The sequence below is a fragment of the Anser anser genome (genome assembly GCF_964211835.1).
Source record: "Anser anser genome assembly, chromosome: 2".
Taxonomy (NCBI): domain Eukaryota; kingdom Metazoa; phylum Chordata; class Aves; order Anseriformes; family Anatidae; genus Anser; species Anser anser.
The window spans coordinates 4,313,392-4,338,187 of record NC_139721.1 but is presented as its reverse complement, the minus strand read 5'-3'; the positions used below and the strand labels follow the sequence as shown (position 1 = coordinate 4,338,187).

At 42.6% G+C, this 24,796-nt stretch overlaps 1 protein-coding gene across 13 annotated transcripts in view; it reads right to left on the bottom strand.

The window, feature by feature from the left end:
• Positions 1–24,796, bottom strand: part of PTK2 (protein tyrosine kinase 2) — a 205,140-nt gene that overhangs the window by 101,524 nt on the left and 78,820 nt on the right. For all 13 annotated transcript variants that reach the window (XR_014580939.1, XM_083827396.1, XM_083827393.1 and 10 more), the window contains 2 exons: positions 15,982–16,208; positions 4,553–4,719 (listed from right to left, as the gene is read on the bottom strand). Coding sequence is in view for 11 of the 13 variants with exons in the window: in XM_083827392.1 (XP_083683518.1) it covers positions 4,553–4,719; positions 15,982–16,208 (394 nt within the window). In the remaining 2 variants the exon portion in view is untranslated. The remainder of the gene's footprint in view (positions 1–4,552; positions 4,720–15,981; positions 16,209–24,796) is intronic.

Below are 24,796 nucleotides of genomic sequence, written 5' to 3'. Positions count from 1 at the left end.
ACTGTGCTCTGAAAGCCATCCTTACTGTTCCTCCTCGTTTCTCAGGTGCACTTTCTCCTCCTATTCTTGGAGCTTGCTTTTGCTGTTTCTGAGCTCCTCTCCTCGGCATCACCTCCCAGGCCTCATTACAGGAGGCAAGAAGCAGGAAAAGAGCATTCAAAAGGGAAGATCCAGCCTCCGAAAAAAGGAAAGTGGAGTGACCTGATACCTGAATGCAGCAGGGTTATCCACATCGCACAACTTCCTGGTTAATTAAAAGCAGCTTCATTATGCTCATTCCTTTCACCTCTAAAGCAGTCTGACAGCCTTTCCCATTGGAGCTGAATTTAAGCAGATCGCTGAATGTTATTACAAAATCCACTACCTATTTTATTACTGTTAGGATTATTTCGTACTAGGGACTTGCAAATACGTAGCGAAGGCTGATGCGCAACTCGTGGGTATTTGCATTGCATAAAAGAATTGAAATATCAAACCAACCAACAGCAAAAAAGCAAAACCAGCTGAAGAAAATTCGGAATCTTGCAAACAGAGGTTACTTGTCTTCCGCACAAAGCTACGGATGGAGCAGGGCCATGTGTGAGGAGGAAGGATCCATCCTACTCCCTTTTTAACCGGCAAAAAAATCAAATGAGTTTCCCCCAAGTTGAGCCCGTTTTGCTTGTGACGGTAATCAGTATGTGATCTCCCTGGGTTTACCTTGTCCACGAGCTTTTTCATCCTATTTTTCTTCCCCTGTCCCGCTAAGAGCACCAGCATCAGCCCACCACTGGGGTGTCTTCTGCCACAAGAACCTCACCAAGGGGACCTTCTACATCCTGGAAGCATTAGGGTTCAACGTGTGCGTTTCAGACGTCTTATTTAATGACAGATTCTGAAGATGGGGTTGAATTTTCACACCACATAAATGAAAAGAACCCTTTATTTGGTCTTCCAAAGTACAAAGAACAAAAACTGGCTAAACACCGTTGGTCACCCTACACCTCTTCTCCTATTTTTCAGTCCTGCAAGCAGAAACAGATGTCACTCAGGCCTGAAGAGATGGATACGCAACTTATCTCAAACCTCCAAGATTCAGTCACCCTTGTAAAGAGATAAGAAAATACAGGAAAAGCAGCATTTCCTATTTGCAGAGACCTGCCTGCTTCACTGAGGAGCCATGAAACGTATTGCTTTTTGCAACAGGATCTCACAAGAAAATCGAGCAAAGTAAAAAAACTGGGCTGGGATAGCAGTAGTGACCTTCATTACCTATTTATAAACCAGTCTCTGACTACACTTATGGGAATGAAGAACCTGATTTCCAAAGGCCAGCTCAAGGATGGGCTTGATTTTCAATATCCTGTACATTTACTCTTTGAAACACAGCCAGCTGAAGAGGATGCCAGGTCCCTTCTCACAAAACCGATCTGCTCGCTGAGCCAGTCAGCCAGTTAATGGTCACCTCCCTTAAGTTCGCTAAAAACACTACCAGAAGACTTGTGTGGAAGCTATTGAAACTTACAGCACAGGACTGCCACGTTATGGGGCTTCCTTTGGGGTCTTTTACTTATTAGAGCCAAAGCACGAGCGATTTTACCCACACACCTATGGAACTGGAAGAGCCCTACCCCAGGAGGAACAACCTGTTCCAAGAGATACCATTTGTTACGGGAACCTTTTTTGATTTTCCCCTTTTTTTGGGACAAAAAAGGCCAGCAAATGGAACAGTGCTTTGGCACGTACCATTTGTAAGAGACAGGAAGGATTGCTGCTGTGATTGCTGAGTCTGATCAAAAATGATCAGGGCTGATCCTGTCGTTTAAGAGTCCTGCATCCTGGTAATCCTACTTCACCTCGCTGTACAGGGATAAAAATGACAGTTAAGGGAGGAAGCTTCTTTCATCTTTTACCCTCACGCCCTTTGAAACATCGAATCATTAAAATAATACTACAAGTGAAGGGGAATTTCTTCGTTAAGAAGTGAGTTTAATGCACGCCCAGGTCTGCCTTGCTGGCATAAACACGAAGAGGAAACCTGAAGCAAATAAATCAAAGACGCTCCGGTCTTTATTGCCTTCCCATAAAAGAGCACTGGGATTTTGTTTGTATTCCTCTTGTCATCTGGGATCGTCTTGCACACGCAGCTGTACAGGGCTTCACACAACCAAACGCTTAATGAAGAATTAACAATTTATGCTAGGCTAAGATAAACCTACCGGCAGCAGTGTTGGTGGAATTCAGTAATGAACAAAACTCTCAGGCTGCATCTGGACGACCACAGTTATTCTAAAGCAACTGCAAGAAATCATGCCCAAATTTTACAAATGCTTTTGTAGAGCTAAACCTTGGACATCTCCGAGATAAGGCGGTATTGCCCAAACTGACACAAAGCAGACTCCAGAATATTTATTTCCCGAAAAGTTATCACAAACAAATAAGCACGCGGTTCCAATAATTATAACGCTGAAGACTTTTTGGCACCAGGACTGAGATACATTTGGAATTTTCTGATGCTAGGAGGAGTTATCTTCATTTCCAGAGATTAAAACAAAAGGGAAAAGGATATTTTGTCTGATACGGTTAGCTAGCACGAATGTTCCTAAAGTGAAGGTGCAGTTAATACACAGCTTCTATCTGAATTTTAGTGCCAATCTTTGTAGGAAAAAATGAAGTATCAGGCCTCTACTGACTGTTATTTTTTAACCACAAGATAGTTCAACTTTTGCTATCTTGTGCAAAATACAAACCTTTTTTTAGCAGCCAGGAGGTCAAAGGAGTATGTAAAGGCAAACATGAGGGTGGGGAAAAAAAAGACTTGCAGTAAGCATTCCTGCTCGTCTTTTGCCACGTAATTGAGGTTATCCCCTGGCAGTCTGGCAAAGCTAAATTGTGTGTGCTCCTGCAGCTGAGCTGCTTGCCATAGGAAGAGGGAAGAGAATTTGAAATGACAGAATTTTGGGCGACCTCATTGCCCTGATGTCCACTGTTATTTACTCTTCCTAAGCTCTATCTACAGCTGTGTCATCTGAGCCAGAGCCACAGCCCTGCTGTTCCCCATCACTAACCCATCCTCTGCAGGACTATAAATAGTGCAGGACAAGACAAAAGATGCCTACACGGGAGATGGATTTTATTCTCCTACTGACAAACAGTACAACTTCTAATATCTGGATCAGTCCAGGAGAACATTTGAGATCTTATTTCTGAGCGATGAATATACAGCCCTTTAAATTTAGATAATTAAAAAGAAAAATCACACGAGAGGCAGTTATTGGGTTATTAATACTATAGGAAGCTTTTCATTTAAGACCCATCCCAAGACTTCTCTCCCTTAACTAATCTAAATATTTTTACAAGTACTGTCATATGATCTTAAACACTCTGGTTTACGGTATTACAAATATGACAGCAACGTTTTGATTATGCACAGCAAATCTCCACAGGTTTCAAAGGTATGTCAGCTGCATGTATTCGATAAAACATAAAATGACTGCCTGGAAAGGTATTGAATAATTTACGTCTTATCATAGCTCTTTCATGAGTATTTTATCCAATTCCTTTCCACCAGCTTCAAAACAATCATTTACCTTTGCTTTTAAAACTGATTAACTCCGTTCTGCAACGTGTACCACGTGAGTTGCACCGCGTAATAAAAATGGAACTGGCACTTGTACACTATTTAAGAAATTTCAAACAGCATAAATAATTCACATCTTGCACACAGCGTGACTATCAGGGAAGGGATTCAGGAATCCCTTACTTCCCAAGCTGTGATTTCACAGTATTATCAACGAAAAATTTATTGTGCGGTAAAGAAGGATAAATATTGCTGCAGGTCCCAGAAACAATGAAATGTAACGTTCATAGAAGAGACCATGCTACACTTCTGACACCCAAAGTTTTAAACATTTCTGATTTGTTTGATATATGGAAGTCAGGACACTGAAGAGAATTTATAAACTGTGACATCTGCTGGTATATGACGCTAATTCCATTTGCAAGAAATTAAATATAGACTATTTACAACAATTCTGCAGAAGACAATAATTGCAGCCTTCAAAATAACAGCAAGTTTTGCACAAATCGTGGTTATAAACATAAAACATGGAGAAAAACATGCACAAGACCCCTGCAATAACCTAGAAAATGCCAATATTTTATATATTTTTTTCATTTATGTATCAAGATCTCTCCTTTTCTATTTTAGAGGTATGCTTACATCACAGATAACACTTGTACTAAAACTTTAAGGATGACAAAACGTGAGATGGGGCTCACTAGATGTATCACAGCTTTTGCAGACTTTCAGGACGAATGCCTGAGATTTCTGCTCCTACTTTAGGCCTCCTCTAAATCCCAGGTTAGACCCACCTGTTCTCTGTTTGCAGGAAACCCCTTCCAACAACAAAAACCATTCTTTACCACTTACAGCTTTATATGTGAAAAGTATTTTATCCTGTTCCACCAAAAGAGGATCGTCCTTAATAAAGCACGTTACAGAGCCGACTTTTATGACAAGGCAAACACTCACAGGACTTGATTTTGACACTAAACAGATTTATGGCCTTACTTCCATTCTTCGGGAGGGTGGGCTAGTTCAAATTTCTCTCTCACGTTGGACACCCCCATGTCCAGGTGTAGCCAGTGAACCTCCTCAGACTGCAGATGGCTGAGCCGCAACCCGTAGCAGGCCACGTTTTTCACTTTGTGACTGTCCACAATCTTCTGAATTATGCCCTGAAACAGAGAAACATACACTCCTTACAAGCTGTAGCATGCAAAACAAATATATATTTTAAAAAATCCTACAGTAAGGCTTTAAAATGTAACCATGTTATACACTAGACAAAATACTAAGCAATAAATCGGATACCATCTTTATTAAAAATACTAAACATTGTAAGCTCCTGTTTCAGATAAAACATTTACAGTTTCTGAAACTTTAGTGGCATAGTTTCAGAAATCACTGCATAAAAAGGTTTCTATGAATCTTATCAGAATTAAGCCACAGTTCCCTCTGTGTAAAATAAAATAACAAAAACCAAACTATAAAAAAGCAGATTTGTGGATGAAAGCGAAATTTATTTTGTCCCAGAAAAACCATCATCAGCCTTTAAAAAATCTGTCTAGTTCTGGAAAATTATGTTAGATTTTCACACTGCTTAGCGCCTGAGCAGCCAGGATTTAGCAGGTCACAGCCCCTTGATTTCGCTGCCCCCCACTCACTTCGTTCCTGAGCTTCAGCACAGATCTCATACAAGATGAGGGAACTGACAATTACTGAAGACTCTCAAACAAAATAAACACACTCCATGTTGGTCCCGAGGTAACTTTCCGAATTTGAGGATCTCCTGCCAGAGAAAGGACCCGTGCAAAAAGCACCCAACAGATTGCCTCTTTCCTTCCCGAATGAAAGGTTTGACGCACGGTAACTAAAATTCAGATGCGTTAACAGAGCATGGATTAGCAACCTCTCAAGTGCCGTGTGCCGGGCTGTCCTGCTCTTAGCCAGATTAGAAAGTCAGCAGGAGACCAAAGCTGCTGCCTCGCAGCCTGCTGGAAGGTAAAACGTGTCCCTGCCAGGCAGCAGAGCCCTGCCGGGGCTGAGCTCCCAGCTCAGCAGGAGCACGGGCTATCGCTGCTCCCAGGCGCTGCTTTCAGGAAATCATCGTCCTCTGCTGCTGACCCTGTAAGGAGCCGGATGCATCCTACTGAAAACGCTCGTGTGTGCGTGCGTGTATGCGCAAACACACGGGTACAGACACAAGCTGCTGAGTCTTGCACAGAATTTCACCAACGTGTAGGCAACAGGAAGTTTTGCAGGAGCCAGATGCGAGCTGTTGGGGCTGCTTAAGCGAAAGTTTGCTACACCATGGCATTGTTTTCCCAAAGTTATGAGTTTATATCCCAAATAAATCGTTTAAGACCTTGACTCTGCAAATTAAGCATGCAGAAAACAGCAAAAAATATTAAAGTACTCTATCTGAATGGAGGGGGAAGTTGCTATGTGTAGGAGTGGAATCGTGCTTTTGGTGAGCGTGCTCGCACATCTTATCAAACCGCACCCTTGGAAAGATCTTCCTACAGCAACAGAGTGCACAGTGAAATGCAAAATAAAACTGTTTAAAGCCTGCAAGAAGGAAAGAAACTGTGTTAAGTTCAGAGTGAGTTAGAAGCAGCGTCATGAGCCCAGCACCCTTTCTCCAGCAGCACCCTCAGCATCCTCCTCGTACCGGCGGTGCCTCCAAACCCTGGTCTTCCTGGCCGGGAGCTGCCAAATCCTCGCCGCCGAGCGGATTACGAGGCCGATGCTTGCAGAAGGATGGACACAAACTGCAAAGTATGTGAGACGCTTGTGGAGAACTTTATCATATGGGAAGGATGCTTCAGAACATGCTGGGCAAGTCAAGCTCTCGGAGCGGCCGCTACCTGCTGGCAGCACCACGCCGACAAAGCAGCAGGAGCCGAGTCCAGCAGCCAGGAGCCAACCTGCTTGGCCAAACGTCCAAGACAAACGAAAACGATCTCCCTACAGGCTGGTAAAACCACGGAAGGAAGAACCACAGCGGCCAGGGCTGGATGCCCGGGGAAGAGGCAACACCAGACAAGCACATAGATGCTGCCCAAAGCGCTCTGCCAGCCTCTGACTATTTTTATCCCGAGGATTTCCTGAGCCAAGCCTTGTGTCATTCATCAGCCTTCAATGAGGCTCTTCCAATTCCTTGTCCAGTCTCCCCTTAAGGCTGTTAACTTCCTCCACCCTTCACCAACCGGCTGCAAAGGTCTCTTACCCAGGCAGTGGATTTAGAGCTGAATTAAAGGTACTGACCACAGGGTACAAAACGGTTAAGTTTGTTTCTTGCCTCTATTTACGGGTCTTTGTGTAAGGGAGCAAATACTGCAGAAGAGTTGCCAGTATCCAGGGAAACACACAACAACCCAGCACCCTCAGAAGCGACAAAGAGAGGAACTTGTAATTTAACCTCTTCTTCACCCAGAGGACTGTCTCTGCTCAGTCAGTGAAGCCTGATATTTTGGCAGGCGTGCTTTCCCCTGAAGGGCACACCGCCAGCTTTTCCATACGTGTGCAGCCAGAAGAGATTCATTCATTTTCCTCGCTTACTGAATGCTGCGTGAATAGAGGATGTAGCACGCAGCATTTGGTTCTGGAAAGCCGACCCTTCCCACGTCTCTGGGTGCTGTCAGTTCATAGTGAAAATGGGCGTGCGTGTTCTTAACAGACAGCTATACTGCTGTATATATATGAAACGACTTCATAAAGAGAAAAAAAATCATTTTTCTATGACCACGAACAACCAAGAACACCGATGCGTAAGGCAGCTGAAACCATGAGCATCTCAGGAAAGAATCAGCCTGGACATTTAAGAGCCTCTAATTTTCAGGCTGAGATTTCAAAAGGAGCGAAGAAGCCAGCTATCTTCATTCCTATCAAAAGCAGGTGAGATTTTCAAGCCTCTATTCCTTTTACATTATCATTAAGGTCGGACAATTCTAAACCTATCACAGAATCAATATAAAAACACATATAGGTTTTTATTATTTATTTCAGGAGGGCACAATAACCCCTCTGGTGAAGCAGTTAGTTCCACACCACAAAAGTAAATAGCAAGAGTTCACATTGCAACTCAAGAAAAAGTTGACTGCTGAATGCTAAGGAGAGATGGCAGTATTGGTGCAAAGGGGTCAAGTGTTTGAAAATACAAGCTAGGAACTACAATGTATACCCAGAAAGGAAAAAGTGATGCTTTATGTGCAACAAACACGCAGGTTTCTTCTTCTTTTTGGTTTAGGAAATCCCAGAGAGCTCATTCTGCCACAGCCAGGATCAAAAACCACAAATAAGGCAACGTGGTGGTCAAGCTGCTTAAATTGCCTACGGCCAGTCAGCAGGGGAAACCTCTCAAGTAAAACATCCATTTGCTTATTTACTTCTTTATTAACGTATCAGGGAAGGTGAATTTGAACCACGTCGAGTTTCAAACACCACGTCGAGCCTCCTCGGGTCATGGGCAGCCTCCCCAGGCCGGGCGGAGGTGCTGGGGTGCCAAACAAAGCTGCTGCCATCGCTGCGGGACGGGCGACGGCTTCTCTGCCTTGCCAGAAGCACGCCTGGTGTTCTTCGCGGGACCGGACCAGAATGCTAAATCAGCGGTTCCCAGACAAATAATTTAACTGCTTGAGCACCGCACAATAGGGACTGAACACCCCGCTGGGCTACGTCCCAACAGTCTTCGAAGTGGAAGCACTGCCAAAGAAATCTGAAGTCTCTCCAGGCTTGACAGCTTTTTAGCTCAGGAAGCTCCTCAGGTGCGTTCTTGAGTGAAAAAACAACCGGGTAAGGAAAAACAAAAGTTTCAACCTTGATAACGAACTTACTGCCCCAAAGCCATCCCAGCTAGAAATGCCGGTGGGAGAGCTGCACCCCAGCAGACACCCACAGCTAAATAGGATTTTATCTGGGTGTAAGCAGGGTACCTGCATGGACATAACCTCCCGATAGAAATTTTCACCTGTTGTCACTCTCATCTAAACACGGGACAACCGCAATGAAGTCACGCGACCGAACGCAAGCTGAAAGCTGTTTACTGTACACATCGCCTTTAATTAGGTTTGCGGAGCTGACATTTACATCCCAAACAAAAAAATAGGCTGGTACAGCTGAGCAGAAGAGAATGGGAAGCCCTTTGAGGAATTTCCTATCAATAACAGTTGATAGGTCACCTTTTCCTTACCTTTAGCCCAGAGGGGAGGCAAAAAAAGCTCTTTCTACAGCTAGCAAACTGGGCAGTGCTAAGGTTTATTCCTTCGTTCAAAGAACCCTCATATTCAACACAGCTAACTCGCAGAATGGATTCATATTTGTCCTCTGTTAGAAGGAAAAAGTGTCCAAAAATAGAATTTACAATACAGTATAGTTAGGAAGCTGTTGAAAAATTCAAGACAGGCCAGAGGAAGGCTGAACGGTGCAGGATGATAACCTCGGCTCTTCCAGTATGCATCAATATCATCCTGTGCTCCTGCAAATGAGTGAAAATGAATTGCTTGCTTGTAAATTAACCAAGCTGATGTGCTACTATGAATAAATTGAAGTTGGAATAATGTACTCCCAGTGCGACTACAAACCTAATTTCCCTATTTAGCAGGAAGGAGAAAGTCTCCTGCACTAGAAAAAGTCTTTAGGCGGCACCTCCTACACAGGGACACAGTGTTAATGTTTGTGAGGCTCTCGAAATATGTCAAATGCTATTTATATATCAAGTATTATCATTTCTGATGAGCGATTTATATGGGGAGCTTAAATGAAGAGCTGAACAAAAGTCAATGACAAAGCTCTGCTGCAAGTTACTTTTAAAATTTCTATAAAACTCCAGAATGCCTTCGCAACACCAAGGTTTGACCAAGCATCACCCCCCTCTGATGATGCTTGTCCAACATTGGAACAGCAAAGCCCACATCCCTGTTTTTAAACATTGTCACGTTGCTTTTTTTTTTTCTCTCTCTCTTGCACTGATCCCACAAACATGTCCCACAAAACACGGATCACTCATCCCGAGTGCCAAATGACGGGGGACCTCTGGGCGCACGTTGACAAACGCAGAGCTGGTAGAGCTGTGCTTTCCAGTGCCCTTGGGTGGATTAACACTCTTCTGATCCTACTGCACACTGGTACAGCTTCCTAAATAAATGTAACTGTTTTAAATGTTGATGCTAAGTTCAGTTTTCTGGAAGCTTAGCATCCAGAACTCACCATCTCCTATCCTCAGTCGTACTTGTGAAATGTGGGAGGTTCCTTGGATCCTGTGTAGTTCGATTCTAGCCCAGGAAGTGCTGTTGACTTGAAGGCCATCTGTACACCCAGGTATTTCAGGTAAAATGTCAAAGGGCGATTTATATTGTCTTTAAAGCATTGTTTTGCATGTCTCTTTCATCCAAGGACATCCAGAGCATCCACAAGTAAAGCAGGCACTCTGAAGACCAAAGGTGGTTTTGTCTGTTACAATTAGTTTATTACTAGTATACCTTCTTTTCTTATGCTGCTTCCATCTGCAGGTCTGTAGCTGTGTTCTTGATATTTTTTTCAAGTTCTCAGAAGCAAAGTTCATAGTAATTAAAAATACAACTCTGTCTTGTCATCTGGTGCAATGCAGGTAGGTGTACAGCAGAGAAGAGGAACAGAAAATGGTAAATGGTACTCATTTTCTAGCTCCTTTGCTACATCAGGATGGATTTTATTTCTACACAGAAGTAATTGATGTTAGGAAGTAGTGCACTCACTCCAGTCCATTTCTACTATGTCAGAAGGTTCCTGTGGCTCTAAGCACATGTATTACTGTATATATATGGCAATTAGATTCAGATGTGTAGCCCTTGCTGCATGCAGCAGACTTCTACCAATCAAAAAAATCCTCAGGTGGCATGGTTTTCAGTCCTGCTGGTGTTCACAGTCTTTTTCCACTGAATACGAAAGGACTTTTAGTGTGGCCGACCTGCTAGACCCGTACCACATTATCGTAAGAACCTATTTTAAAAGAGAAACCTACTAGATAAAATCTACGTATATCACATTAGCAATCTCCTTTACAGGCAGCAGTAGATCGATTAGGTTAGATTAGAACAGCCCTGCAGCATGCCAAATCCCCTATAACCCTTCAAGATACCTGCTTGGTTTAGGTGGAATGTATCTGGCCCATCCAGCCTCTGGGAAGCCACGTGTTCAATTTCTGGCTACCTGGCAGCAGCACCCTGGTGTCCCGTTGGGATCAGTATCACAAAGACCAGCTCTGCTCCAGACTAAGCACAGTATCCGCTATATTTTGTCCAGATATCAGGTCAAAATAAGGAGGGTTATAAAAGGGGGAAAAGGCTTGAAGGACAGAGAGGAAGACGAATGGGTGGAACCCTGGCTAGAAGCAAGTCTCATGGACTGAAGCTTGACGGATATGCCTCTAATTCCCTCCAGAGAGGTAATATCCTTCTCAATGTATGGTTGGAGACCAGGAATGCTGCAGGGGATGATGAAGGGTGCTCACAAAAAGCTTTAACAGCCTGTTCCCTGGTGGTGCAGTAACTCTGCAGACCCGAGCAGTGCCAGCACCAACAGGCATTTCCTTGCGTCCTACAGCCTTCTCAGCTGGGTCTGTCTGCAGGATGATGCAGCTAACAGGACCGCAGAGCCGATCTGGGTTGGAAACACCACTGAAAGAATGATCCACTTGGACTTGGACTGAGCTTGCCAAAAGGTCACAAACACCTGTGCTAGCGCAGCTGAGGTGGAAACTTAAAGCAATGGGAAGGAAGCTGGCAGTGCTGCCAGGAGAAATGTACGCCTAACTAGGATATCATTTGAGCCACAGACCTTTGCGACAGGGACTCTTTCCATTCCACCACCATGAACTGACAAATACTGAGGTCTCCTATAGCGCTGGATGAAACACAGCAACAATCCATGGTACAGAAATGCCAGCAAAAATCCACGGACTTAATGCAGACAAATGTGGATGGAAGAGAACACTGCAAGACCCACCAGACAACACAGATACTGTAGGACAGAGTAAGACAATGAAATTGCAAATGGCTTGGGAGGGTAAAAACAGGGTGTGGACTGAATAGGCAAAATAAACGGGAAAAAGGAAGAAGCACACACTAACACAGTAATGCAGTTTATTTAGCTGCTTTAGCGATGTCTTGGCTGAATGTGATTTAGCCCTTCTAAAAAGGGAAGATCTGGGACCTGGTTGTGATCAGAGCTCTTCCAACGTTGCACCCATGCTTTCTACCTGAAGAAGATACGATTCTGTACGTGGGTAGGGAAGCTGATGAATTTGCTGTGGGCTTTTTCCTCTGATATGGCATGGGACAAAGCCAAAGGATGCCCCTTGACTTCTAACTTCGAGTCCATCAGGTTAGATATGTCCTTATCCTTAGTCAATGACGTTGTTCCTTTTTTCTTCAGCTTTATGAGTTCTCAAAATGTCAACATTAAAGAAGCCAATATCTTGAGAGATGCTGCTTAGAAAAGGGAGGAAAAGTCATCTTAATGATGAGCAAGTTAAAAGAACCATGGATGTTTTATCTTTGTCAAAGACTTCTAACCATGCTCTTCTCTAACTCTGGAAGTAAGGACAGAGCTGACTGCCAAAGTTTTAATATTAATTCTATCTAGTGTATCTTTTAGTTGGCTAATCCTACAAAACTGCAAGAAAACAAACCTGTGTAACAATCCAGGTGTGATGCAAGTCTGGCAATAACCTAGTTTGAGATGTCTGGTTGTTGTTTCTACACAAATAATGCAACTTTTACTTCTCACAACTACTACTCAAGAATCAAGAGTTCTTTGAAGGAACCTTTGAGGGCTAGAAGTTGAAAAGAAGATATAATGGATGCCAACTTTGGGGTGGGAATGCAGATCACGAAGCAGAACTGCACATGACCAAAAATCTTTGTATTTAGATCAGCTCACGTGGCCTTTCCAACGGCTTGTTTAACAAAAATCCACCCTCCAACCCCCCAAGCTGCTAAATGTCAACAGTGCCTTCATTTCTCCATCAAATAGGGTAGTTACACCTTTGCTTCAACCACTCCTGGTAAGAGAAAGGCGATTTACTTGTGACTGCTGATCAAGCTGCGGCGGCACTGCTTGCATTCAGGGTACGTTGAGCCCATCGAAATTCCGTTTCGGCAACAGCCACCCACTCGCATGCCCACCCGAGGCTGCGAACAGGACAGAGCATGCCCTGCAAATCCATTGTTGAGAATATGCACGTAGGCAACACATCCTAACACAAATAGGAAGATAAACAACTTTTCTTTCCCTGCATTGCAAATATACACATTGGCAGTAGGAGAGCAATGTTTGCACGTTCATAAAAAACACTTTTTGTTTTGGAAATGAAGCATGCCTCGAGTGTAAAACCAAGGGAAAAAAAAAAAAAAGGAATAATGAGAGCACGCCAGTTCTTTGAAATCCAAGAAAGCATTTCCAAGAATTGAAAAGCTGCCCTTCAATCCATTGGAGCATACAGACTCATCCTTCAGAGCAAACAGCTGTCTTGGAGGGACTAAACCCATCCAGAACAAACAGAGGTTCACGGCCAGGATTTCATGACCAAGGATTTGTGTATAATGTATACAGCTAAAGCACTGCTTCTACTCTGCTCTTGAAAAAATCAAAAAGATATTTTCCTTTTTTTTTTTTAAGGGAAGAAGATTTTTCCTCACTTTTTTAACCACCAACCACACCCTTTCCATTGACATTTGACTTGGTTTGAAATAGAAGATGTTAGGTTAGAGAAACACCAGAAATCAGGAAAGAAACTTCAACACTCACTTTCCCTTGGTGTTAGAGCACTCCACAAAGACCTCCGCTTTGCCAGCAGAAATACCTTTTCTGGAGATTTCAGCCCAAGTTTAACTTCCTTTGAATACTGGGAAGGTTCCTTGGCTATCATCCCACTAGCCACACTAACCAGGGAGAATTCTTAAAAAAACAAACCAAAAAACCTTTTTTCCCCTTCCCCTTTTAATTGCAGAGCTGTCTCAAGGATATTCACCACTGAATACTTTCAAAAGTTCATCAGAAACAAGCCAAATACCAAAGCCAGCACCAGTCTCCTTCCCAGTTCGTAATTCAGAAGAAACAGAAGCTCTCTTGCAGTCGATCTCCATAAGAGAAGGAAAAAAAACTAATGCATAAAAACCTTAAAGACTATTTTCACCTTAAATTATTCAGCTTGGTTGGACAGAGGTCATTTCAATGGAATGTAGGCTTGTACTCCAACAATGGTTTACTGTTCCTAAATTAAGTGTAACGTGGTAATACATCAGTGCTAGGTCATTCCTACAGAGTACCTGCACGTTTCCACAGTCACTGTCCCAGTCTGACAAAACAAAAAAGCCATCATATTTGTTAAAAGAGTAAGAGCAATCCCTTCACCTGCCCAAAGTATATTCTTCTTTCTTAGAAAAGGAGGACAACACAAAAATAATGTTATTTTTAGAAATGAACATCCAAAGAAATGTGTATATATGGAAACTAAAAATTAAGGCAAGCCTCAGGTTACTGGTACTTGTCTGTTCTTTTAAACCAGTTTTATAAAAATAATATGACATGTTTGTGCTTAAAATAAGGATGTGTAGCTCTGCAAATTGAACTTGGCACTGAATTTCTTAGTGAGTGTAAGTTTTGGAGCCTAAAAGCCCATAACCACAGGTATTTCTGAGTCGAAGAAACCAGAGATGTAATCTCTGCTTTTGTTTTGCAAGTTTCTACATTCTCCTTTGGAAAGATAACCTGCATTTCAAGTACTGTATAAAGAACCCTAGACTTACATTCACAGTAGAGGCTTGCAAATAAGGTTAAAAAAGGAGACAGTTTTCCTCCCTTGTACCCATTAATACACTTTAAGAAATTAATCAATCATACGGGATGCGTATTCAAACCAATCTACCTAAGTCATGGTGTAAAGATGTTTCAAATGGCACACAAAAAAACCTCTTTAATGTAAAATAAGAGTATGTTGCTGATGACAATGATTCCCACTATTGTATGTCTAATTTGTATGGTCACCAGGTTATACCTAAACACAGGTGTGAGCTTATTAAATTGCCATCAGGCAGATTCTCTGATGATCACCAGTGAAAATCCTTGAATTTCACAGGTCTACAATCACTGACACAAGACTCACTCCACTTAGGAATGCTCTTAGGTCTTTTCATAAATAGTGATGCTAGGAAGTAGTAAGAAAGGAATAGAGAACATTCAAATTTTGTCTTTCTTCTTAACTTTTCTCTTACACAAAAGAAACTCAATAGTGGGCAGAAGGAGACAACATATCTCCTGAACTCTGGCAGTCCTTTCCCTTCAGCAGATTGGAATTGTGTCTGTGAAGTGGAATATGAAGTACTGTACAGAGGATACAAGTGATGGATGGGAGGAATGAGCAGGTGGAAACTTGCTTCTACAGCAAGAACATCAAGAAAAAAAATACAAATCCATACACCACAGACCACCAGGCAAGACTGTTCTTGGACAATAACTAAAACCAAGCAAATCATGAAATTTTAAAAACATCTGACATATTAAAGTGAGCTTCGTTTCAGTACCACAAGACCCTAATTGTATGAGCAAGTGTAGAAAATGGTAAGTAAAAGTCTCCGTGTAGGATTATTGACCTGTACTTTCCACACAGAGCTGCTTAACTTCCCTTTTCTGAACAAATGCTATTTTCATGCATATGTGTACTTCCACGTATCTCAAAGATTACAGATACTTAAAGCTATCCTTCAAACAATCCCAACCTTGTATTTTGTGTAAGTTAACTGAAGGACTACGCTGTACAAATAAAAGCAGCAGGTGATTGCCAGGGTGAGGAGGGGAGGGAGGACAAAGGGATGTACGTACTGGTGAGACAAAGGGCTCTGATGCAAAAACTTCAGCTCAGTTTCCCCATGCTGGGAGGAAAGACTTTCCAAACAGGGATTAAAAAATAAAAAAGGCAAAGAAAACAAAAACCATGCACATGTCTTACATTTGAACACAGTAACCATGTAAAAATGTTGAACTTTTAAAAAAAGAATATGAAGAGAATCATTTAACGCCTCTTTTCTCCTCCATTTCCTCCCATCATCATACAGGATTTGGGGAAGTATAAAGTGGTAAAAGTCAACTGACATAAATCAGTAGTGGTATCTAGACTGATAACCAGTTCTCTAAATTTCAAGTTTCTGTTCTGCAAAAATGGGAAGAGTTCTTATATTTCTTCAAGGTAATACAAAATCATATATCAGATTTTTTTTATTTTTTTGAAGGAAAATTAGTACCACTTAAAGCCTTCTCTGAAATTACAACATACAACAGGTAAAGATTATTTTAAAATACACTGTGAAACGTCTGTGTTTCTGCTTCTGGACTTCTACCTTTTGACCATGAAGTTAACATTTAACCTGAAGATGACATGAGAATGCTAAAACCAGACTTACTCGGACATCAGTAGCATCTCCATGCCGGATAATACTGGCCCACGTTGTCGGCTCACTGCTATTTTCGAAGTAGTGAAAAACCTTTAAGACTCGCTCCATGGCCCCCGGGGAACGCTCCATCCCAGTACTGAGGTGGGTCTTTGCACTTGAACTTGGTGTATGATTCAAATTTGGATCGAGGTAAGCTGCCGCCATGGTTTTGCTAGATGCTAGGTATCTGTCATATTCTAGGAAAGGAAAACAGAAAGCAAATTAATTTTAGTTACGCCTAAATCTTACACTGATTCAGACAAAATATTTACTGCAAATCCTACAAGACTCATTTTTAAGGGACATTTAATCGCTCTTTCAGAGTGCCCTACTAAAATAGTTATGCAAATACAAATATAAAAGAAATACTACCACAGAAACGGCAAGTCCCAGCGAGCAAGTGAGTGTAATTCGAACAATACAGTTAACACAAGTGGCATCTTTGGCTTCACTCTTCCTTCAGCTTCTCAGTGTCTTAACCCAGCCCTCCCCCAAAAGCATTCAAAACGAAACACTGCCTTCCAGTTTTAACAAGAGTTCCCATCCCAAAGGTCTGTCGAGTTTGACCTTACAACAGCCCAAAGATCAGCATCGGGAAACCCCGACACCCGAGTCACCAAACTGAAGGCTCTGCGCGAAGAAGCTGCACACTGACACAGCTTCTCCAGTTTAAGACTAGGGGCTAGTTTTGTTATCCACTGATTTCCAAATGATTTCCACGTCTGGTGGCAAAAGGACTACAGTACGAGTCCGCATCCCAAAGAAGAAAAAGACCGCCTCTTGGCTACTGCTGCAAATTAATCAACCATGAGCAGACGGTATCTGAGAAATCAATACAGAACAAGAGGGAAAAAGAGAAAACAATACATCCTTCCTCGCCTGACGTAGCCTCAAGAATCATCCCAGCCTGATGGATGGCAAGAGCAAAGACCTGCGGGGCTCTGCTCCAAGCTGACAGGGCTTGGACAAGCACATCAAGATTTCTATAGGATCAGAATGGTTTGGGTTAGAAGGGACCTTAAAGATCTAATTCCAACCCTGTGTCACGGGCAGGGACACCTCCCACCAGCCCAGGTTGCCCAAAGCCCCATCCAGCCTGGCCTTGAACACCTCCAGGGATGGGGGCATCCACAGCTTCTCTGGGAATTATATATATATATACCTGCCCCTGGCAGCAAGCAGACAGTGGGCAAACAATTTTCAAAATCTGGAGCCGAGTTGTTAAAAATAAACTTGATCTTTTGGGCGTAGTAGGATGAACGCCTTTCTGGTAGTAAAGCTGAGCTGGGAAAGGGGCAGAAGAGGTGATTTAAGGTGTTTTAAGCTGTACTGTGGTTGAATATCTGAAGCTTAGCTTGCTTCTCTGCAAGGCAGAAGGCTACAGCTCAGCTTTTAGGGTAGCCATTTTTAGTTTTATACCACAGCATCTTGAATTAGCTCGTCACAGATGAGCACAGAGCAAGAGCAGCAGAAGTGGGTGGGTAGGGGCAGGAGGGGACGCCGTGTCCCTTGGGTCAGTTCCCCCCAAATCTTCACCCACGGCCAGGGATCGGCTAACAGGAATTCAGCACCGGCCCTTATCAAGGCTCGAAATCTTGAGACTGTAGATAACACCGTTTGCTAGAGGCTAAAACAGGGCTTGAAGCCTAACAACGAAGTTAAGTGTCCAAATTCCTAGCCGCAGTAGAAGATAAAGGGGAAACAAACAGCCCATCTGCGCAGTGTGACTTTACCTCTACAACAAATGGTTGAATTGCGTTCATCCAACAGAGCTGTAAGAACTTGGAGTTGGCAGCACTGGGGCAGACAAAAGCCCTCCGCAGTCCTGCCCTCAGGGGATTTAAGAGCAGGCCAACAAGACTTCTCCCAAATATTCCCCATTGCCTGACCCCTGAGGGACTTCCCGTACCTGCCTGCTGCCAGCTCTGCTTTCGTAACCCTCTGTTGCCGCAGTGCCTGAAAATCCAAGAAGCTGTTAGAGCTTCTGAGCCGTGCTTTATTGCTCTCTTTTCTAGCGATCAATACAAATGCACTAAGCCAACCCCATGCCCATTTTAAAACCTGTCCGCCCTACCCATAAAGATCCCAAAACGCTGGGAAAACCTCGGCGAGGTTACTCGTGGGTTCTCCACGCTGAAGGAGCTGGCATGCTGCTTCCACAAAAACCTTGACTTGAAAGTTGAAGCGGGTATAAAAATCTTCTCTGTGGCTGACTGCGACCAACACGACGTAACGCAACGTCACCCTCCTCGCTCCGACCTGCGAGGCTCCTCTCCTGTAATGGCAAAATGGCCTCAGCTCCTGTAAAACAGCCTCAGCCTCTCCTGTAATCGTAAAACAGCCTCATAAAACTCCAGATGACTGCAGGCTGGGGAGCTGCATGAGGACAACTCCCTTGGACAAAGTCCTAATGGCTCTCAATAGTGTAACTGCTAAGAATTAAAGTTTTCTACTAAGAATTTATTTTTCTGCTCAAACTTGGGCCACTTTTAACCCTCTTCCATGAAGTCCTGCCTCCTTTAAAACAACCTACCCTAGCTCAAAGTCACTAGGAAAAATGCTGTTATCTCAAGCTTACACACACAAATGATAGAAAATTACTCTGCAAACCAAAGCAATACAATTTTTTTTAGTAAAGAGGAACTAAAAGAGCACCTGTTTTAATACAGTATCGTCAACTTAAGGGACGTATGTATCGGGTTTTATTTGGCAGAAAAAGAGCAGGGAAAAAGCTATAGGAAAAAGCAGAAACAAGCATTTTAAAAGTGTCTAACCACAGATGTATTACGGACAATCTATGGGACAATATATGTCCCTTGGGAGCAGCAAACAGAGAAGTGAAAGACATCAGTTCCCATATACAGAAGTGCTCTTAGGCAGCGTAATTTCAATGGGTGGGGAGAACACAATGACAGAAGGAATTCCTTCACGTTCATCACAGTGAGGGGAAAATCTGGAATCCAACATGGGACCGACCACGGCAGGTACAAAGTATTGTCAATTTTCACAGTGTTTCACAGGATAGAAGCACTGAAAGGTAAACCAACCTCCTTCTGAAAAGCAGACAAGCACTTTTCCTCAAAAATTTCATCATCTTTGGGTTCTTTATAACTTCTTTTAAAAATCCCAATGCTTACTTAACGAGGCAGCAGAAGAGCAGTAACTTTGGTAGCTCTGAAGTTACAGAAACACATGCCCTCTCTCTAGTTACAAACCTATTAATATTTCATTTAAGCCCTGCCCCCGGGTCTGAGTTTATAATGTGACTGTAAAACTTTGCCCCTGGCCAAAATTCTGTAAAACATAGCTGCTCGTCATGTAAGGATAATTAAACTACTACTTTACAAGATCTGCTTGGTTATTTAAGATACAAAGAAAAGTAGGATTACAAGACCAGGATGCCTCCTTGTGCTCTTCTGAATTCAAACCAGATTGATTTGTAATCCTGCCATTACAGACCTCAGTTTAAAAAGAACAGCTTCAGTTCTCCTGGTATTAAATAGCCAAGCAGGACACTATTACGGAGCAGAAACAAGCTACAGTACACACGGAGACTTAATTCTGCCGGGTTTTATTGGATATCGTGGTGATAAAAGAGCAGGGGCAAGCCCAGTGGTCTAAAATCAAGGCTGGTCAAACTTGTTTGTATGCAAAGTCGTGCCAGCTCTCGCCCTGTGTGTCCCAAACTAAACACTCCTGACCTCCCGGTGCTCACACGTTACAAAACATTCCGCTGTTCCTCGGTACCATAAAGACAAATTATTCCAAGCTTGGGGAGAGGAGTGGAGCAAACCAGTCCTGGCCTGCTGATACTCGGTGGCTCTGCTAAGATGCTGCAGTCGCTCCCCAGAGCATTATCATCCTGTCAGCCTGCTATCGCCTGGCAGAGTACCTGACATTTAGGGAAATAAATGGGAGATTGTTACGTGAGGTTAGAAGATAAAGCCTTTTTTTCCCCAAAAAAACAACTGTACTTTGCAGCAAGAAAGCACTGTTGACCTTTTTTGTGCTTTGCTTTTTATACCATTCAGTTTTGAATGGCGGCTGTTGTCGTTACTCACGTATCAGCTACGTTAAGAAAGAATAATCAAAATCATTTTGTCAAAACCCCCAGAATTATGAGGTAACTAATTGAATTACTTCTGAATTTCTGTTTGCAAGTCATTTGCTGCTCAGCCTAATTCCTGCTGACATCTCACCAGCACTGCACAGCCCCACGTCTGATGACTGCAGCGGGAGCAAAGTCAATATTATGACTTTCAGTAGTACAAACAAGCAAAGTTCAAAGTCACATTTCACTACCAGCTCTGAGTACTCAGAAACTAAGTCACTTCCACTGATGAGACAGTCAAAAAAAAAAAAAAAAGAGGTCATAACAAATGTTTAAATCAATTAATTAAAATGCGATTAGCACACTGACAGAAAAGTTAGCGGAGTCCCATCGGGGCAATCTTTTCAATGCCAATAACGTCTTCTCTATCAGCCGTTTTGACGATTTACTGAAAATAATAAAATAAAATAAAAAAGTTCCTCATGCCGGTGTTGGCGGCTCGCCATCAGCGCGGTGTCAGCAAGTTTGCGTGACAACGAACCAAGCCATAATTATTCACACCGTGACTTCACGTTGTCCTTTGGAAGTGCCCTCAAGTTTTATAACGTTGCTCGATCTCCATGGTCTGATCCCCACCTCCAGCCTGAAGGCAGCCACGTCTATGAAAATTTCTAGTCACACTTTGTCAAAAATAACTTGGCCCACCTCACTTCAGGCCTGCGAAAGGAACTGGGCCCAGAAGAAACCTCCCACTCCAAATAAATCCAGAGTTAATTGCTTTCATTGGTCCTGGTGTGGAAATTCTACAAGTCCTGAAATGCTTTTAAAAATATTTAAAAGTAAGTACTTTAATACTAAAGTAGTTGAGACTTGTTAAAACCCTTCAGGTTACTTGCACCCTCAATGAGCAACGTTGCTTTATCGGACTGACACAAAGCCCTTTTTTGGCACAAAATACTGAACAGGAGGTCCCATTTAAATGTAATAGAAAGATTTTGTGTTATCCGGGGGGGTGAGCGCTGGTTTGGGTTGCCCAGAGCGGCCGGGGAGCCTCCAGCCCTGGAGATGCTGGAGGCACGGCTGAGCACAGCCCCGGCACCTGCCCCTGCTCGGAGGGGGGCTCGGTTTTGCGATTCGGTGAAGACTACATTAAGAATTCCTTCCACACTCTAAAATCCTAAATTATCCATAATGTGCCTCACATCAGACAGTAAACATCTCACAAACGTACTGCTCAATCCATTTTCACAGCTTGCATTAAATCCTGCTGGAGCTCACCTTGCAAATATTACCTTGTCTATCTCAACCTCACAGAAAGTGAGGGTGTTAGGCAGAACTGTAAATATTTTCCCCATTACAAAGACTGTATTTTTAGGAGTCTGTTAAGTTTTGCACACTGCTGACACTTGATACGCCACGTCCTAATACTTTTTTTGTTGGTGGTGGTGTTTCTGAGGTTTCGGCCCAATGCTTGCTCTTGGGCATAAGTTGGCTGACTCCCTATCTTACCAGGACCACACTACTCTTCCTAAGAAAACTGTCCTAGTGTATTTAACAGAACAGAATGGAGAAGTGGGAAAAGCTGAGACATCAAAAGTGAACCCCCAGAACATGCACGTGCTACAGGAAAGCAGCAGCAAGCACTCCAGGGGTGCAAGCACAAGGTTCTTCTTTTCTCTCTTTTTTCTTTTTTAAAGTTATCTTATGTTAACTTAAAATCTTGCTACAGATTTTTAAGGATGAAACTTTGAAAAAGCCATTAAGAGTTTTCTGATTTCAAACCGGGGATAAACAGAGAAAGACAGCAAAAAGGGCATTTCTTCCCATTATGTTCACTTTTGCCTTCAGAAAGTCAATAATTTCAGCTATTTCCAAAAGTCACATTGGAAACTCACTGTTTCCTACCAAGCTTACTTCTCTTGTTTTTCTTTCAGCTACTGTTGATGTTCAAAAGGAAAAAAAGCAGTGATCCTTTGCTCCAGCTTTGGCACCTTTTGGCTACATCCACCCTTGTTGGTAAGGCTGCCTGTACCTACACAGCCAAGAAGGCACACGTTTCCCTTGCTGCCTCCTCTCTGATCCCCTTCCTGGTCACCACTCCCTCCCTCATACATATATTTATTTTAAAGTACATTAATTGCAGCCAGAAGCACTTATTGAGGCCCCCAGGTCAAAGTATAAAGCAGCCTGGCCAGCCGCATTAAAGCCATTTAAATAATGAGTTCTTGTATCTATTTTAGTCTAAATTGACCCACTGAATATTTCACTCTATCGATATGAAATGGGAGAGTGGCCTGTGACTGACAATTCCTGACCGTTTTCTTTCCTGTAGAACGTTGCCCAAGCACTTACTAACTCCAGGTCTCAGTTCAGTTCAAAGCAGAAATGTATAGTCCTTCTTCAAACACAATTATGTGTTTGAGAAATACACTGAAAAGCCAACAAGGGAAGACAGAGACCAAAGTCAAAAGATGTTTAGCAATGCAAGGTGCAAACGTACAAAAACCTGTTTCAATTATATCAGTGTTTTAGGAGATTAAGTGTTCAGGGGAGCATGAAGAAGGAATTCAGAAAGAACACAAACTACAAGATTCATATGAAACAAAGCAATATGACATCCTGTAGGCTGCAACACAAGGCAAGCATATCTCAGCAAAAATCAATTGTTAAGTATAAATATGCCCTAAATTAACTGAAACAAGGGTGTATTCCATGTACAGCTGCTACTGGTGAAACTTGTATTCGAGATTCGTAAGAACCTCGAAATCACTTTTGCAAAGTGCGGAAGAAGCATTCGTCTGTACATTGGGATAAAAAGGTAGAGAAAAGTTTTAAAGAGCATTCAAAACCAGCTGAACTATTCGTACTGTCAAGCAGTAATTCAAATCCAGTAAGATGTCTTGCAATCCTTCTGTCTTGCAATATCCAGTATGGCACTCGTCCTAAGGCTCCCCAGGGATGAGTCCTGACATACCTTCAGACTCAGTTTAACCCAATTTCATTGCAATGTGCTTGCATAATCTGCACCACTCAGCAACTCCCTTTGGAGTTGGCACCAATTCCTAGTTTTAATATGAAACATTTGATAATGAGGAAACATCGTTTGTGTTGGGAATACAAGAAAACCAGTGTCTTTAATTAGCACAAGGTATCCAGCCAGATATTTGCTACAGTTTTCAACGGCACTCTGAACATGCACTGAGGTCCCTTGGTACCGCTGAAATCCAAGTAAACACTAATCTTCCTTTACATCTTCAATTAATGAACCTTACAAATCTCTCTAGCAAGGTATACAAAATTATAACGAAGTTTTCTTAAAAGGCACCACAGAAGTGACCAGTAAAAATTGTTCTCAAAAAAGCTGGCAGCAGGCCTACCGATCAAAACACGAGGGTGAAGTAAGCAATATGACAATCTTTAATACTACTTACTGAGTATTGCTCAATGGATGCCCTACGTAGCACAAGTTCTTCTAAACAGCTGCAGAGTAAGTAAATAGGAGCAGTGAGTAGTGAGTGTTTACTGTCTTTCTAGAAAAGCAAACGCAAAGAATAAATTAGAATTGGTGATAATGAGAGCATGTTTCCAGGAGATTAGGAACGAGACATGCCTGCACCAGAGGCAGTTCAGGGAAGTATTAAGGTATTCCAGCTATGCAGTATCACAGATTAAAATATTTGGCTTTTGCTGCCATTTGACTCGAAACCTTCCCTTCCTAGTTTTAGGTTACTGAATGATGCCATCTCAGACCCGCATGTCACAACATTCAGCTGCACAGGCTTTTAATTTTGGATCCATTTTAATACAGCATTAACTGCCCCCACGTTATCTCCATTTTTCATGGAAACCAGAAGGGCACATCAGATAACAGGCACTGTAAGTACTGAAGGGGAACAGAGCATGACAATGGTCACGTTGTCGCACTTGTATGGCAACAGCCTGTTCCAAAACTCAATGACCTGTAAAAAGTTTTACTTAAGCCTATTCCGGCTCAAGTGTTTTCCAAAGCCAGTAATTACAGCCTCTGTTACATACAGAGAAATGTATGGACCAGGCACAAAGTGATTCTCATTCAAGTGACTGAATGGCTGTTTAATGTAGGCCAACCATAAAAATCCTTCTAATTACAGCTCGTTGAGATGATACTTCTGTGCGTCTCCACACACACAAGAAATATCAATTATTTGCAGAGCTGTTGCTGTTGGAACTGGGCATGTACCATGCATCTCCTGACATCCTCACGTAAGATCCTGAAGAGCTGGGTAAATCGTGAGCTTCCCTTGAATCCCATTAGGAATCAGAGCTCTTGGCTCCTCATGTTGTTCTCGAGGACCTAAGCTACACCATTCTTCAGCTAATGGTCCTTTTCTCCTAAAGTCTCCATCTACTGCACCCAAAGACAGAAGAATAAGCAGAATTAGGTTAATTAGTCCAAGAACGGGTACAGTAGTACCTGTTCTCAAGTTTGGCATTTGATCTAACAATTAAGTCGGAGGCACAATGCCTGATAAAAATTCCTCTAACAAAGCCTCTGAAAGAGAAACCTAATACTCAAGAAACGTTGGTCTGCAGAAGAAAAATGAGGGTTCAATCCTCTACAGCAGAGATGATTTTGTGGCAATTCAGCTTCATCCTTTTTGTCACTTTAAAATGGACAAAATCACGTAGGAACACCTCAAGAACACTCGATCATGATCAGGGTGGAACTTGGAAGGGTCAGAAACATCAGGTAGT